Source organism: Hylaeus volcanicus, chromosome 6, assembly GCF_026283585.1.
Source record: "Hylaeus volcanicus isolate JK05 chromosome 6, UHH_iyHylVolc1.0_haploid, whole genome shotgun sequence".
Lineage (NCBI taxonomy): Eukaryota > Metazoa > Arthropoda > Insecta > Hymenoptera > Colletidae > Hylaeus > Hylaeus volcanicus.
In genome coordinates this window covers 16,189,105-16,202,618 of record NC_071981.1, presented here as the reverse complement: position 1 = coordinate 16,202,618, position 13,514 = coordinate 16,189,105, and the positions used below count along the sequence as shown (strand labels likewise).

At 32.9% G+C, this 13,514-nt stretch overlaps 4 protein-coding genes across 6 annotated transcripts in view; 3 read left to right on the top strand and 1 right to left on the bottom strand.

Moving 5' to 3' along the window:
* The first annotated feature begins 655 nt into the window (after positions 1 to 655).
* LOC128878752 (DNA primase small subunit) lies at positions 656 to 2,689 on the top strand. The gene is made up of 7 exons (XM_054127226.1): positions 656 to 993; positions 1,096 to 1,246; positions 1,316 to 1,491; positions 1,573 to 1,771; positions 1,861 to 2,071; positions 2,143 to 2,539; positions 2,606 to 2,689. The coding sequence occupies exons 1-7, from the start codon at positions 888 to 890 to the stop codon at positions 2,623 to 2,625; spliced, it is 1,260 nt and encodes a 419-aa protein (XP_053983201.1). The 5' UTR covers positions 656 to 887; the 3' UTR covers positions 2,626 to 2,689.
* Positions 2,690 to 3,086: 397 nt separating this feature from the next.
* Positions 3,087 to 6,908, top strand: LOC128878753 (very-long-chain (3R)-3-hydroxyacyl-CoA dehydratase 3). 2 transcript variants are annotated; one of them, XM_054127228.1, is made up of 6 exons: positions 3,087 to 3,228; positions 3,511 to 3,614; positions 3,683 to 3,799; positions 5,672 to 5,906; positions 5,979 to 6,083; positions 6,172 to 6,908. In XM_054127228.1, exons 2-6 carry the CDS (start codon positions 3,531 to 3,533, stop codon positions 6,735 to 6,737), a joined length of 1,107 nt encoding a protein of 368 aa, XP_053983203.1. In that variant the 5' UTR covers positions 3,087 to 3,228; positions 3,511 to 3,530; the 3' UTR covers positions 6,738 to 6,908. The 2 variants fall into 2 exon arrangements, with proteins under 2 accessions (XP_053983203.1, XP_053983202.1); XM_054127227.1 differs by having other exon boundaries at positions 3,089 to 3,237; positions 3,510 to 3,614.
* An 81-nt stretch (positions 6,909 to 6,989) lies between these two features.
* Positions 6,990 to 9,983, bottom strand: LOC128878750 (general transcription factor IIF subunit 1). Its single transcript, XM_054127223.1, has 7 exons — positions 9,807 to 9,983; positions 9,399 to 9,445; positions 8,933 to 9,304; positions 8,522 to 8,838; positions 7,885 to 8,171; positions 7,462 to 7,805; positions 6,990 to 7,345 (listed from the first exon to the last, which is right to left on the bottom strand). The coding sequence occupies exons 1-7, from the start codon at positions 9,828 to 9,830 to the stop codon at positions 7,132 to 7,134; spliced, it is 1,605 nt and encodes a 534-aa protein (XP_053983198.1). The 5' UTR covers positions 9,831 to 9,983; the 3' UTR covers positions 6,990 to 7,131.
* A 150-nt stretch (positions 9,984 to 10,133) lies between these two features.
* The window catches only part of LOC128878751 (protein abrupt-like), a 39,145-nt gene continuing 35,764 nt past the window's right edge, over positions 10,134 to 13,514 (top strand). Inside the window, exon 1 of one of the 2 annotated variants that reach the window (XM_054127224.1) lies at positions 10,134 to 11,712. In XM_054127224.1, the coding sequence (XP_053983199.1) occupies positions 11,524 to 11,712 (189 nt within the window). In that variant the 5' untranslated portion in view covers positions 10,134 to 11,523. The remainder of the gene's footprint in view (positions 11,713 to 13,514) is intronic. The other variant, XM_054127225.1, reaches the window with a different exon arrangement.

Genomic DNA, 13,514 nt, shown 5'->3' with positions numbered 1-13,514 from the left:
TGCCCCTTGTATGCGGCAACCTATACTAGCCGGTTTGTTCGTTCGGTCGCAATCTCGTAGGGGCAGAGAGGCCCCTGTGTGCGGCAACCTGTGCTTGCGGGTTTGTCGGGGCGGATGCCACTCGTAGGCGCAGAGGTGCCCCTTTCATGCGGCAGCCTGTGCTAGCCTGTTTGTCAGGTCGGTTGCCATTCGTAGGCTCTGAGGTGCCCCTTGCATGCGGCAACCTATACTAGCCGGTTTGTTCGTTCGGTCGCAATCTCGTAGGGGCAGAGTTGCCCCTGTGTGCGGCAACCTATGCTTGCGGGTTTGTCGGGGCGGATGCCACTCGTAGGCGCAGAGGTGCCCCTTTCATGCAGCAGCCTGTGCTAGCCTGTTTGTCAGGGCGGTTGCCATTCGTAGGCTCTGAGGTGCCCCTTTCATGCGGGAACCTATGCTAGCCGGTTGTCGGTATACTACATTATTCACTTAGCTGTGGAGTGTTATATTTGTATCATTATAATTGAATGAGGTTCTTGTCGGAACCAGGGAATGGGAGATGAGCATTTAGCCATAGACTATCGACTCTATATAGTTGTCTAGCAATCTCACGAATTCACAATGGCAACGTAATATGACAGACATGGCTTTACTCCACGTTCTGGTATACCCGGTCTCTATATTCCTATATCCGTAGTGAGTATACCTAATTCAATGGAGGAGTGTGATTCACCATTGGTGAATCTAGTGATATAAATATGATCAGTGAATATTTGTCCACTGAATGCATACTATGACGTCGAGAATCCCCCACCCCAAACTTAGTGTATATTCCCGCCATGGCTATGGCAGAGTGTTTGAAAACGATAACGATATTGTAATATATTCGCACGAGTTAAATTTTCACCAAGATGACTAATATCGGGCAGCTGGAAAATTTGTCCGATTTACTGCCGACTTATTATGCGAGGTTATTTCCTTTTCAAGATTACTACCGTTGGCTCAGTTATGGAAACGGTACGTTATTTGCGATAAAGAACCATGCAACTGGCTGATCCTTGCAACTGGCAATTTAAATTAATTGTTATCAACACATTATTATAATAAACTTCTTTTTAGTGAGCATATTCACCCGTAGAGAGTTTTCATTTACTCTGCAAGATGATGTCTATCTTCGATTTCAATCTTTTAAGAGTGTAAAAGAATTGGAACAAGAAATTAGGAGGCTGCTGCCCTTTAAAATAGATATTGGTGCAGTTTACAACGTTTGGTGGGTGCTTTTGTAGTTACAACTACTTCCATTCTTATTGAACCATATTTTTAATACTATCATATGTAGTCCTAAAGATCAGCGAAACAGCTTTGAATTTGAACCTGTTGAGAGAGAACTGGTATTTGATATCGATATGACTGATTATGATGAAGTTAGAACATGTTGTACCGGAGCAGATGTCTGCTCTAAATGTTGGAAGTTTATGTCAGTTGCCTGCAAAATTTTAGACAGTGCTTTAAGACGTAAGTACAGATAAAACTTATTACAATAATATTGTATTGTTTATACAAATATGAGCATCGATATGATGTTATACTTTTTAGTTGATTTTGGGTTCAAACATATTTTGTGGGTATTTTCTGGCAGAAGAGGTATACATTGTTGGGTGTGTGATCCTAGTGCACGCACTTTAACTACATTCGAGCGTGGTGCAGTGGCAGAATATTTACAGATCTTAGATGGTGGAGAATACATGAAAAAAAAAGTGACTTTGCATGGTGATAAAATACATCATTCTATTAAGTGTGTATAATTGTTATCAAGTAAATCAGGTTTTAATATATTCACTTTTACTAAAAAAGATGTTATTTCATAATACTATGTGATTTTAGACGTGCCCTTAAGATAATAGAAGCTGTTTTCATTCCATTTTGCATAGAAGAGCAGAATATATTAGGAACTGATGAAGGAGTAGCAAAATTTCTGGAGATACTACCTGATGATGAAGATAGACAAGAATTGATGACACAGTTTAATCAATGTAAATCTACCATAGACAAATGGAACCAGTTTGTTAAATACGTTAAGCATAAAAATACAATGGTACTTTTTTTTTTTATCGAATCTGCTAAGTTATTAAAAAATAGTTTTCGATATTAGATATCTGTTTTTAGGGGGATAAAAAGTTCAAGTGGTATTACCGTCACTTAATAGAGGAAGTAATGATTCAATACACATATCCCAGATTAGACATAAACGTCAGTAAAGGAATGAACCATCTTTTGAAGTCTCCTTTTTGTGTTCATCCAAAAACTGGCAGAGTTTGCATTCCATTCACAGCGAACACAGTGGATAAATTTCAACCAGATAAAGCACCAACAATTACTACGCTGATTGAAGAAGTCAACGAGTTCGACGTCAAGGATAAGGCAGAACAGCAAACATACGATTTAAATGCGAAGAAAATAAAAGACTACAAAAAGACTAGTCTAAATAAATCACTTCGTCTTTTTCACGAATTTTTGTGGAATTTAGAGAACGAGCGAAAAGGCCACAATATTAAAGAAAGCGGTATTTATTCTCTTATTTATTGTATAATAAGTATTATTGTTTCTACATACTCGTTTTATTTTTCAGATGAAAAAATGGAGTTTTAATGTAGATAAATAAATTTTTGTAATAAGTAAATTATGTATTCAATTATAATTGAACTATCGTTTTTCAATGCGTTTATATTGTTAGAAAAGCCGCTCTGTGAGCGCTCACAAAGCGGCTTAATAAGCGGTACCCTTCGGGATGAACCCAAAAATTATATTTACTTCAAGTTATAGTCTCTTCTAGATGACATTGCGAACGCTATACCAACCGTTTAGGGATCGTCTCTAAATCTAAAAGCAATTCTCTAGGGCGTCTCTGCAATTTATTTTCATTAGGCTTCGAATAAATCTGAAGTTTGTCAATGTGTTTGTCTCGTTTCCTTCTTTGGAAAATGTTCAAAAGAGGAAACGAGACAAACATATCGGCAATCTTCAGATTTATTCGAAGCCTAGGGTTTTGCCCATCTTTGATCCTCAGTGTACTAACATGACATGTTCTGTATGAAGTTAGCTATAAGTACTAACCTTACTTGCAGTTGCTTGCAGTTTTATGTAGCTTTTTGTGATGGTAATCTAACTAACATTTAACATATTTATAATGTTAACACTAACATGTATTATTAAAAAAGGGTTTTCGTCTATATTTTAACAATGAACTAATGATATGTAAAGGTGAATATTATTTGCATATTAAGAGTTTTTCAAAAGGGACTTCGATTTTGTTTTTTAATAAAACATAAATAGTATGGAACATATCCGATTTATTCATTCTGAATGAGAGTGGACATTTTTACACGTAATCGTGAAAGACAGTGTCGTTTAAGTGTTCACTGTGACTACATTGGCAGACACTTATTATTAAAAAACAAAATCCAAAATTGTCTTTTTCTAATCAATCTTAATTGAATGAAAAGTACAATTTCTTATTTTGAATATCTTTTAAGAGCAAAGCATAAAATGAAAACATGGCACATATATTAACTCCATTTGTATACTGGGCTCAGACAGAACATCAAGTTACCTTAAAGGTAGAATTGACTGACGTTAAGGTATGAAACCTTGAGTGCATGCATATTATTGTTTATAAGTTTATATAAATCATAACTACACTCTGTAGGATATTAATGTTTACATGGATGAAAAGAAGTTAGAAATTGCTGCTCAAGGGCATGGTGTCAGAGGTCTTAATAATTATGGATTCAATCTTGATTTACATTCATCTATTAACACTAAGGTAATGTTTCTATAATTCTTTTGTCATTATTGCATCTGTAATATATCATTGTGATTATACATCAGTGGTAGTAATATATGATTTAATTTATCTTAGACTAAAGTAATATACAATAAGAACTTTATATAGAACTTCTTCATAGTTTTAAACTAGAATCTATAATTGATTTTTGCATATATTAATTGAATTTAATGATCATCTATAAATCACATTTATTTGATTAAAAAATGAACCAAGAATTAATTAATTTGAGCCAAAAATTAATTTGTAGACCTAAGATGCATGTGCATGTGGACCTAATCTCTATCTAACTCTTTTGTATCTAACTCTCGCTTTCCAAGACTAACTAACTACCTTTTCTTATTGTCATGTATGAGTTGAATTACCAACCAGACAGCATCAGCTCTCAGATGTGTCAGGTATACATAAGTAGTTTCCAGTTACATAATCATGTATGTTGTTGAATCATGACTTCTTGAAGGCTAATCTCAAATACTAGATCGGTGGACCAATCCGACACTTCTATCGATCGCCTTTAGAGAGACACTCCTATTACCTAATATGCAAGGTTCAATCTGAACCCTAGTAAGGATATATAGATAGAGCGTGTTCAGAATAACCCTCAGATTTAAGATGTATAGCTAATATTTTCCTAAGGTAGTACTGCGCGCCTCATGCAAGGAACATGATTGTGATATTATTAAGGTTTGTTGATGATAATAAACTATTATTTGATGTACATTGTGTACAACCAATCATTTTAAATTATAATCCTACAAATTCGCATAAGATTAAATCGGTGTATGAAGTACGAGTAACTATTGCCAGATTTTTCATATTTTGTCCCAAGATTTATAACACAATCGATGAGGGAAAGTGTAAAATACCAAGTATTGTAAATCTTGTTACGACGAACTTGTACCTTGGGCGTCCGTATGGCGGCCCCAATAAAACACCGCCTGCATATCATATGGGCAAATGCAAGGAAATGTTGGGACTGTAAAGTTCAAGTATTATTACTAGCCACCCTCAGAAACTCTGACACTATAGCACTTCTCCTCAAGGACTCTAGGTCGAGGGAGAGGACACTAACACCAAGAGGTGCGATTTCGAATCAGAAGACAGAATATTTTTTTAGAGGCGTCACATAAGTGACTCGTAGATTTAGTAGCAGTAAGTCACCTTTCCTTTGGCAAGGGTGGTCCTTCATGCACACCACGTGTAAGCGTACCCAGATCCAAAACGGTTCATTAAGAATTTAAAAAGTATCATTGCGAATCGCCGTGTACACTTTCAAGGATTGTCTTATATATACGTTCATGGAAGGAACCCCATGAATACTGTTGGGACCCAGATGAGGGACGTGGAGACCGATTTGTAAACTTAAAAATATATTTCGGACGTTTCAAAAATACAACGAATACTTGCGGAAATAAAATAATCGACCGACGCGCGGAAGGATCGAAAACAATAATGCTGCTCTTCTAAAGATTTCTAAATCTTACATCCTAGGTCTCTTGGGTTGAGAGGGGGTAACTATGACTCTTGGTACTGGATGACCAGCTCGACTAGGATGAGTCGTTCATGTCCTCGCAATCTTCCTGTAGGGTCTTTGGACTTTGATAAAAAATGCGAAAAACAAGGCTGACTAACTTATTTTGGACACATTGATTCCGATATCTTTATCGGACTGAATCTGTACACAACGATACACATCCAATGCAAAAATGATACCTCTGATACCTTATTCAACATATTTAATTTATTTTTATACCTAGAACGGCTCTATCACCAATTCTACCATCCACTTCAAAGCGCGACCGTAAACGTTAGAGATATAATTGATAAGTATAGTTCGTTTTTATATTACAGGAAAGTAATTACAAAGTAATAGATCGACAAGTTGATCTCATACTAAAAAAGAAATGCCCTGCGTGGTGGCCACGATTAACAAGCCAACCACAAAAACCGTCGTGGTTAAAGATCGATTTTGATAAATGGACCAGTGAAGATTTAGAGGATAATGAAGATGAAAAACGTGATATACGCAATGATTATCCCGGCATGTATGACAAACTTCATCAAGAAGAATTTGGTTATAGAAAAGGTATATTTTATTTAAAAAATATATTACCACGTATATTGTAGTTGAAACTAATTGCGTTTAAAATTTGTGCAGAGGATTTCAAGAAGGTGTATTTAATTATATATAATCTTTGTCAGCTTGTTGGTTTTATATATGTTCTTACTGTAATGGGGATAATGTATTCACGAGATGGACCAGGTTAGTAAATATCTAAATTATTTTAAAGTAATTGATTTCTGTATTAATTAAAATAATATATTTAAACACTAAGTTTTCTTCATTTTAGTCTCTATGAAAGAAATTTATGCAGCTGTTGGAAATCCAATGAAATTTATACAACTTTTACAGTTTTTAGAAGTTATGCATTCATTATTTGGTTATACTAGTAGTAATACATTGGTATCACTTGCACAAGTAGGAGGTAGATCGTTTATATTATTTTGTATGATTGAAGCCGAACCGCGTATGCAAACTAAACCTGTTGTTTTTTATCTTTTTCTTGTTTGGAGTACTGTGGAAATAGTTAGATATCCATATTATATAACACAATTACTAAAAATAGAAATATCATTTTTAACATGGTTGAGATATACGATATGGATGCCCCTATATCCACTAGGATTTCTCTGTGAAGGAATCATAATATTAAGAAATATTCCATATTTTGAAGAAACACATAAATTTACTATTTCTTTACCAAATTCTTGGAATTTTGCATTTCACTTTCCATCATTTCTAAGAATGTACTTGCTTATATTTTGTTTACCTATTATGTACATGTTAATGACCCGTATGAATCGAATGCGTTATAAAAAATTAGGTAAATCTAAATTACAGAAGAAATATGCATGATTTAACAAGTAAGTTAAAATTACGAAATTAGAAATTCGATAAAATTATATAACAATAATTCATAGGGTTATATTATTAAATTTATGATACATTTAAATAATAAATCACTGTCCTGTGTATATTGTCGCGCTAGGTGACGGTGTTAATTAGAGAATTTTATAATTACCCGTATGTCCTTTTTCTCGTCTTTTATCCTTCCCTGTCCCTGTAAGCTAGAAAATTGAAAATAATTCAGTACATAGATTAGAAATATACCAACTTCCCCTTCAAATTACGATTTTATCTCAGATTTCTTAATGAATTTATTTTAATAGTATATAAATGGTGGTTTTTGTTAAATGTTACACAAAATACATACTGAAATAATTATACTATTTCATAAAAATATCGAAGATCAATTAGATTGCGTTTTAATAGATAAATACATTTTATTTTTTATTGTCTGCTTGGTTGGATTAATCTTTTTTAGAATTTGAGTCATTACATTAACCAACTGTTCAGAGGTAAGGCCCGTTTTTTTCGATTTAAACTTTTGTAAAAGTTCTGTTGTTGTCATTGGTTTACGCATAAGATAACGTCTAACTGCATCTTCCGTGATTCCAGATTCACTGTAACGTATAAAAAATAATTTAATACTAATGTATCAAACATATTACATTTGAAAATAAATAAGTCCTAAAATACAGTAAATCATACAGATTACACTCTTCCCATTTAAACATACCTCGCTCCTGGAATATAAGAAGTTGCTGGTACAAGATTGAAATTATCCAACTTTAATTTTTTTGCCTGTGATATATCTGGAGAACCACAATGCTTTCTTTTCATAGGATCCGATATTCCAGCAACAACAGGTGTAGGTGTTGCGGATCTTGAACTATGTGCACTATTTGATTTTTTATTATCCTTCTCTTTTACTGTATCTGATTCTGAGCCTGAATCACTAGAGAAATCGCTAGAAGAATCCTTTCCTAATGCAACTTTCTTTAGATCTTTTTTCTTAGATTGCTTTTTCTTTTTCTTTCTATCTCTTTTCTTTTCAGGATCTTTACTTGTTTTATCCTTATCCTGAAAAAATGGAAGATAAATGGAGGAATTTTTGTTAGCCATATATGATATTCTAAAAATTGTACATTTGTTTTCCTACCTTCTCTTCTTTTTCCTTATTTTCATCTTCTTCTTCTTTATCTTCATCACCCTCCTTCTTGTCTGCCTTTTCTTCATCCTCTTCATCTTCATCAGAGGCAAGTAATTTTCTTAATGCATCTTCCTCTGCAACAGACTTGATTTCTTTTTGTTGTTCCAATTCTGAATCAGAATCTGAAGAATCAGAAATATAGTCACATTCTCTCCCTTCTTCATCTCCATCATCGCTTTCTTCAAATGCTTCATCGTCGGATGCCTTTTGTTTTTTTTTCTTTTTCTGGGCATCACCTGATACAAATACTTATAATGTAATACATAATAAACCTAAACGTAAAAAATAAATAATTCTATTTCACCCACAATAAGTTGCAAATATACATATATTTTAATCGTAAAAGAGTATGATTTAATTACAGCGAAACTCTTCAAGTTACTTTGATTTCTAAGCATTCAGTTACTGAAAGATAATTACGTAAAAGTTTCCTAATCATTGATCATTTCTCAAATAATTTTATTGTCTCGCCTCCAACATAAATATTAGTTTTTCAGTTACTATCACCATACACCTGGTCATACAACTTGAAGAGGTTCATTGTAGCTTATATACATAGTTAGAAAATATCGTACATGAAATTCACCCTTTTGTTTCTTCTTGGAATTGTCCTCTTCATCAGAGTTTTTCTTATTTTCGTCGGCATCGCTACCTGAGTTATCATCGTCACTGTCCATCCAGTCATCCATTTCAGATATTTTTAAATCCTTTTCTTTTTTTGTTGGTCTCTTGCTCTTCCCACCTTCCACTATTTCCTCATCATCCCCACCTTCTTCGTCGTTTCTCAGTCTTTTTCGTAACATCAATGAGAAGTAATTGATTACTTTATTCCTACGACTAAATTCCTGTTCTGCTTCTTCTGCACTCAATGCTTTATATCTCTGAATGGGTTGAAAATTATACCTAGAAGGTATAAAAAGAGAGATCAAGACAAATGTTCATATTAGGGATTACTTTCTAACAATTTACAATCAAACTTCTCCTTAAATTATCTTACCATTCATGTAATGGAAAAGCTTCTATAGCTCCGTCAGCAGCATGGGTGAAAACATAATAAGCAGCATTTTCACTTACACCGCCTTCTCTTATACCTTTAAACTTTTTCCCTGTTTTTCCACCAGATTTTAAAATCCATGGTTGGTCCTCTGGCTTGTACTTCCTACTAGTAATGCCAAACTTCTTTCTTCTAGCTTCTTCTCTTGCATCTCTTCCAAATTCAGACCCAGCACCAAATTTTGGCATCTCTTCTTCTAGTCCTTTATATTCTTTCATATTATTTTCACGTTCCATCTTTACTTGTGACCATTTTGAAAAATCGACATTTAATGTTGCATTAAAACGCATCACATTGTGTTTTTTCTTATTATTTCTGAAATAGTAGAATATGATATATAGTAAACACAATATATTACGAATTTGTGATTAAATTACATTGAAGAACATAAATTAACACTTTTACATACTTTGGTACTCTGATGCTAAATTCTTGTATAGATGGTGCACCTGAAACCTAAAAAGTGATAGATCGATCATTCATTATGAAAAATGCAATTCCCAAATAATAACCAGGAAAATAAGAATCCTAAATTACCTACATTGTAATAAATCAATTGAGTTTTAGAAATTTATGATTTGGAGTGTGAATCAAAATTTGAGACTACTGTTAAACGTGGACATGGTTAGATTACGACTCTAATATTAAATTTATGTACTGTCACTTTTTGTCACTTGAGTATTACATATAAACAATTTGAAATTCTCTTCTATTAGTTATCCTATTCAGCAATTAAAATTATTTGGATACAATAATTAACAATCAAAACAACTACATAACCTATACTACATTATTATAGATATTTTATTTCACATACCTTTGGAATCGTAGTTGTAGTCATTTTGGTAACCGAAAAAATATAGTTAGCAAAACATGAACAACACGATTAGGTTCAAGATAAAAGCAAGTTAATTTGAAATCATTCACGTCTAAGTGCTTCTAACAGCTTGTAACAGCTGAGCATGGCAGAGGACGTGGATCACGTGGACGACATTCCGCCATTTTCATGTACGAATTGGTACGAATGTATGCAAGTTAGCCAATAAAAACACATTCAAAAAAGGGATCATCATCTATATTTTTGTTCTTTTTGTTTTGTTGATCTACTCGTTTTCAATGTACTCCATAAATTTAATTCTATGTATTTCAATATGTTTTACATTTTCCGATATATTAAATACATGGTATCAAATATTATTGAAATAAAGTATGTAAAATATTGATCAGATGTATTGGAATTTATTCCTACAACGTAACAACAAATAATCAATAGATAGTAATATTGTTATGCTATTGATAATGTAAAATTTGTTAGTGAAATTGACAGATGACGTATGTTCATAGATTATATGTGTCAGAATTCATTCTCCGAATATAAGAAAATATATTCAATGAATATTAGACTCGTATGATCATATATCGGTTACACGAGTCGATATTCATTCCTAAAATACAATTAAGCATATTTATCGTATAATATTCTAATCATTGGGCATCATAAATGTTCATAGAGATCAATTTAATATAGGTTAATCACGTTGAAGTCAGATGGTTCTAATCTGCTGCAATGATGTCCACATGTCCACACCTACGTATGGCGTAGAATTTTCTGACTGGTTAACTTCCTCGTAAATGACATCAATTCCTGAGGTTGCATGTGTAACATATAATTTTTTTCATTTTTAAGGAGCCTTCATTATATGTATTGTTACTTCTATTTTTATTTTTACTACTTTATTTAACATCTTCATATAATTTTACTATAGAACTGTCGTTCTAAATAAATAGTAACTATAACTAATATTAAATCCGTATTTATTTGGGGCACAGCACTCCACCATTCCGATGCTGTCAAAAGTCACGTGATTGTGTTACTAGAGTATATCTTATTGGATGAACTGATGTGAGATAAAATAAGTTTTTTTAGAATAGAAAATACGATTCTTTGCATTGCGCGATATAAAATGCAAGTAAAAGAATAACGAGTCAGATTACAGTATTCGATAAAAGTGAGTATAACGGAAACGTTTGATTAAAGAATTAACAAAAAGTTCTATGCATGGAAATTAACATTATTCCTCTTTCGAACGTTGGCAAGCCGTCTATCGATTCTCCCCACGCATACATCTCTTCAGTCATCGATTGCACTTTTTGCACCTGCCATTTTTTTCCAGAGTAATGGGAGCCTCATCTCGAACTACTAGCACGAGGGTGGATTAAAACAGGCTATCCTGACCTGCGAAGCCACCCTCACCCTCTTCGTCTCGATGAATCTTCCACATTCTTTATTTTTCAAAAATTTTTAAAGTGTCTCCTGCAAGAAAAAACAGACAGCAAAAAAAATACACTCGAGAAGTCAAAGTGTGCGACGAAGAAAGAACAACGTTGCTGCCAATAAGAAAGAGAAAGAGGGAGAAGGATAGAAATAGAAGAAGGTGAAAGTAAAAGAGAGACGGCTAGAGGGTGGGTGGTGGGGGGCTCTCGGCTTAGGAGTGAGAGAGACAGAGGAGGTCGAAGGGAGTCGAGCGAGGAGAATGACGGATAGCCAGCAGCAGTTTTGCTTGCGTTGGAACAACTTTCAAGCTAATATCACCAGCCAATTCGAAGCCCTCAGGGATGACGAGGACTTTGTCGATGTCACCTTTGCCTGCGATGGTAGGCGTCTCCAGGCGCACAAGGTTGTCCTCTCCGCGTGCAGTCCTTACTTCAAGGAGTTGTTCAAGGTTAGAAAACCTTCCCCGCCTTGCTTCTCTCTTCAGTGCTAGTTGCTTGATATTCCCCCCTCTCTCTTCCCCTCAGACGTGTATTCTTATATTCTTTGAGAATCATGCTTTGGTTTGGATGCGGATGAAATTACAGTATTTATTCAAATTTTCATGTACATGTGTATGTATGTGTGACACCATGCATGCGTATGTGTAACGTTCCCTGAAGTCACATATATGTTTTACGTTAGGACCCTCGATGTAGCACTTTATTTGTTTATTTATCGATAATTGTTGATAGCTAAAAACATCTAGTATGACAATGTTTCTTCAATTGTGTACAATATATACTTTTGGACTCTGCAAATATATTTGTAATATTTTTTAAATATCCCTTTTTCTTAGAATGAAGTTCTTAATTGAAAGATCAGAAACACTTGCCATATAGAACAGTTGTACATAGTTCATTGTGAAACTGAAAATATTAGATTATTTTACATTGTATTTTTGTCTTTTCTTATACTTGTAAGTGTTTTAAATTGTATAATTTTCCATATAATATATACATATATTTTAATACTACATAAAGTAAACTATTTATATGTAATTCAAACACTCTTGCTACTGTAGTATTATAGTATAGTTGTGCTGTTTTAAATTATAATCATGAAGGAATTTTGTTACCCTGAGTTTCGAATGACTAAATAAAGATTCTGCTTTTATCATTAAAAATTAATGAATAATAACATTATTAAAATACAAATTTGTAGTTTCATTTTGATATATGTTGAGTAATATAATAGGACAAAAAAGAGAACATAAATTATGAGGAACCTAATCAGATGAAACACACGATTCACAAAGTATGATACATATACCATAAGGCTTGCTTCTAGTTTAACACTGTAGATTTAATGGTACATACAATAACAATTAACTTAACAATGATCTTTGCAAGTACAGTTAAAATTTTTAATATATAAGAAAAAATTCATAAAATATTATACTGTAAATATGCCGTTATTAAGTTTACTTTTGTACCTCAAAAACATGTTCTGTATGTAAAATGTCTTACATATTGCCGCATTATGGTTACTTATTCAATCCTGTAAAATTAACATTAATATTATTAATAAATTTCACAATAATTTATAAATTATCAATCTTAATTTTAGTTCCTTTTTTTAATTTTGACAAATTTAACAAATTTCGTTATTTAAATGAATATTAAATTTATATATTGTAGATGAAATTTACCTTTATGTACAGAGTATACAGTAAATATAAAGAACCAATCTGTATAATAATACAAAGAAAAAGAAGAAAATGTCATATACACATAGGTTCACAAAGGTTTCAATACTGACTTACAATCTTTTGAAATTTCACATTATAGGAAACATTCGAAAATGAAGTCTCAGTTATGTAAACATGACCTAACCCACTCAAACATAATATTATAACATGACCAATTGTAGTTAGGTACCAGGTAATAATTACTTTACACATTATTAAACATCATTACTCTAACATTTTATTACTAGATGATATTCCATTAACTGTATGTTCAAAGATATGATAGAAGTTACATTTATGTTATCATACCGATGAAAGATTTGTTTTCATTCTTAAAGAATTTTTATTTTTTATAGTTTTTAAAATTATGACTAGTTACTCATGATTCTGTTCTAGATTTTTCTCCCTAAACTTTGTTCTAAAAAGATTCAAAATTTTCTTCTAGATTATGCTGTGAGATTAGAAAGTTAAGAATCACTGTCTTAAAGTTTGACACCTTATTTTAGGAACACTCTGTGTATATG

What these genes read in the sequence shown, in the direction of transcription:
- LOC128878752 (XM_054127226.1), top strand. Translation starts at nt 888, where the DNA reads ATGACTAATATCGGGCAGCTGGAAAATTTGTCCGATTTACTGCCGACT. An exon ending in AAAATACATCATTCTATTAA is followed by an intron (nt 1,772 to 1,860) that starts GTGTGTATAATT and finishes ATGTGATTTTAG; the next exon opens with ACGTGCCCTTAAGATAATAG. An exon ending in TTAAGCATAAAAATACAATG is followed by an intron (nt 2,072 to 2,142) that starts GTACTTTTTTTT and finishes ATCTGTTTTTAG; the next exon opens with GGGGATAAAAAGTTCAAGTG.
- LOC128878753 (XM_054127228.1), top strand. Translation starts at nt 3,531, where the DNA reads ATGGCACATATATTAACTCCATTTGTATACTGGGCTCAGACAGAACAT. An exon ending in ATTCATCTATTAACACTAAG is followed by an intron (nt 3,800 to 5,671) that starts GTAATGTTTCTA and finishes TTTATATTACAG; the next exon opens with GAAAGTAATTACAAAGTAAT. An exon ending in GTATTCACGAGATGGACCAG is followed by an intron (nt 6,084 to 6,171) that starts GTTAGTAAATAT and finishes TCTTCATTTTAG; the next exon opens with TCTCTATGAAAGAAATTTAT.
- LOC128878750 (XM_054127223.1), bottom strand. Translation starts at nt 9,830, where the DNA reads ATGACTACAACTACGATTCCAAAG. An exon ending in TTTAGCATCAGAGTACCAAA is followed by an intron (nt 9,305 to 9,398) that starts GTATGTAAAAGT and finishes CTACTATTTCAG; the next exon opens with AAATAATAAGAAAAAACACA. An exon ending in TCTTATATTCCAGGAGCGAG is followed by an intron (nt 7,346 to 7,461) that starts GTATGTTTAAAT and finishes TATACGTTACAG; the next exon opens with TGAATCTGGAATCACGGAAG.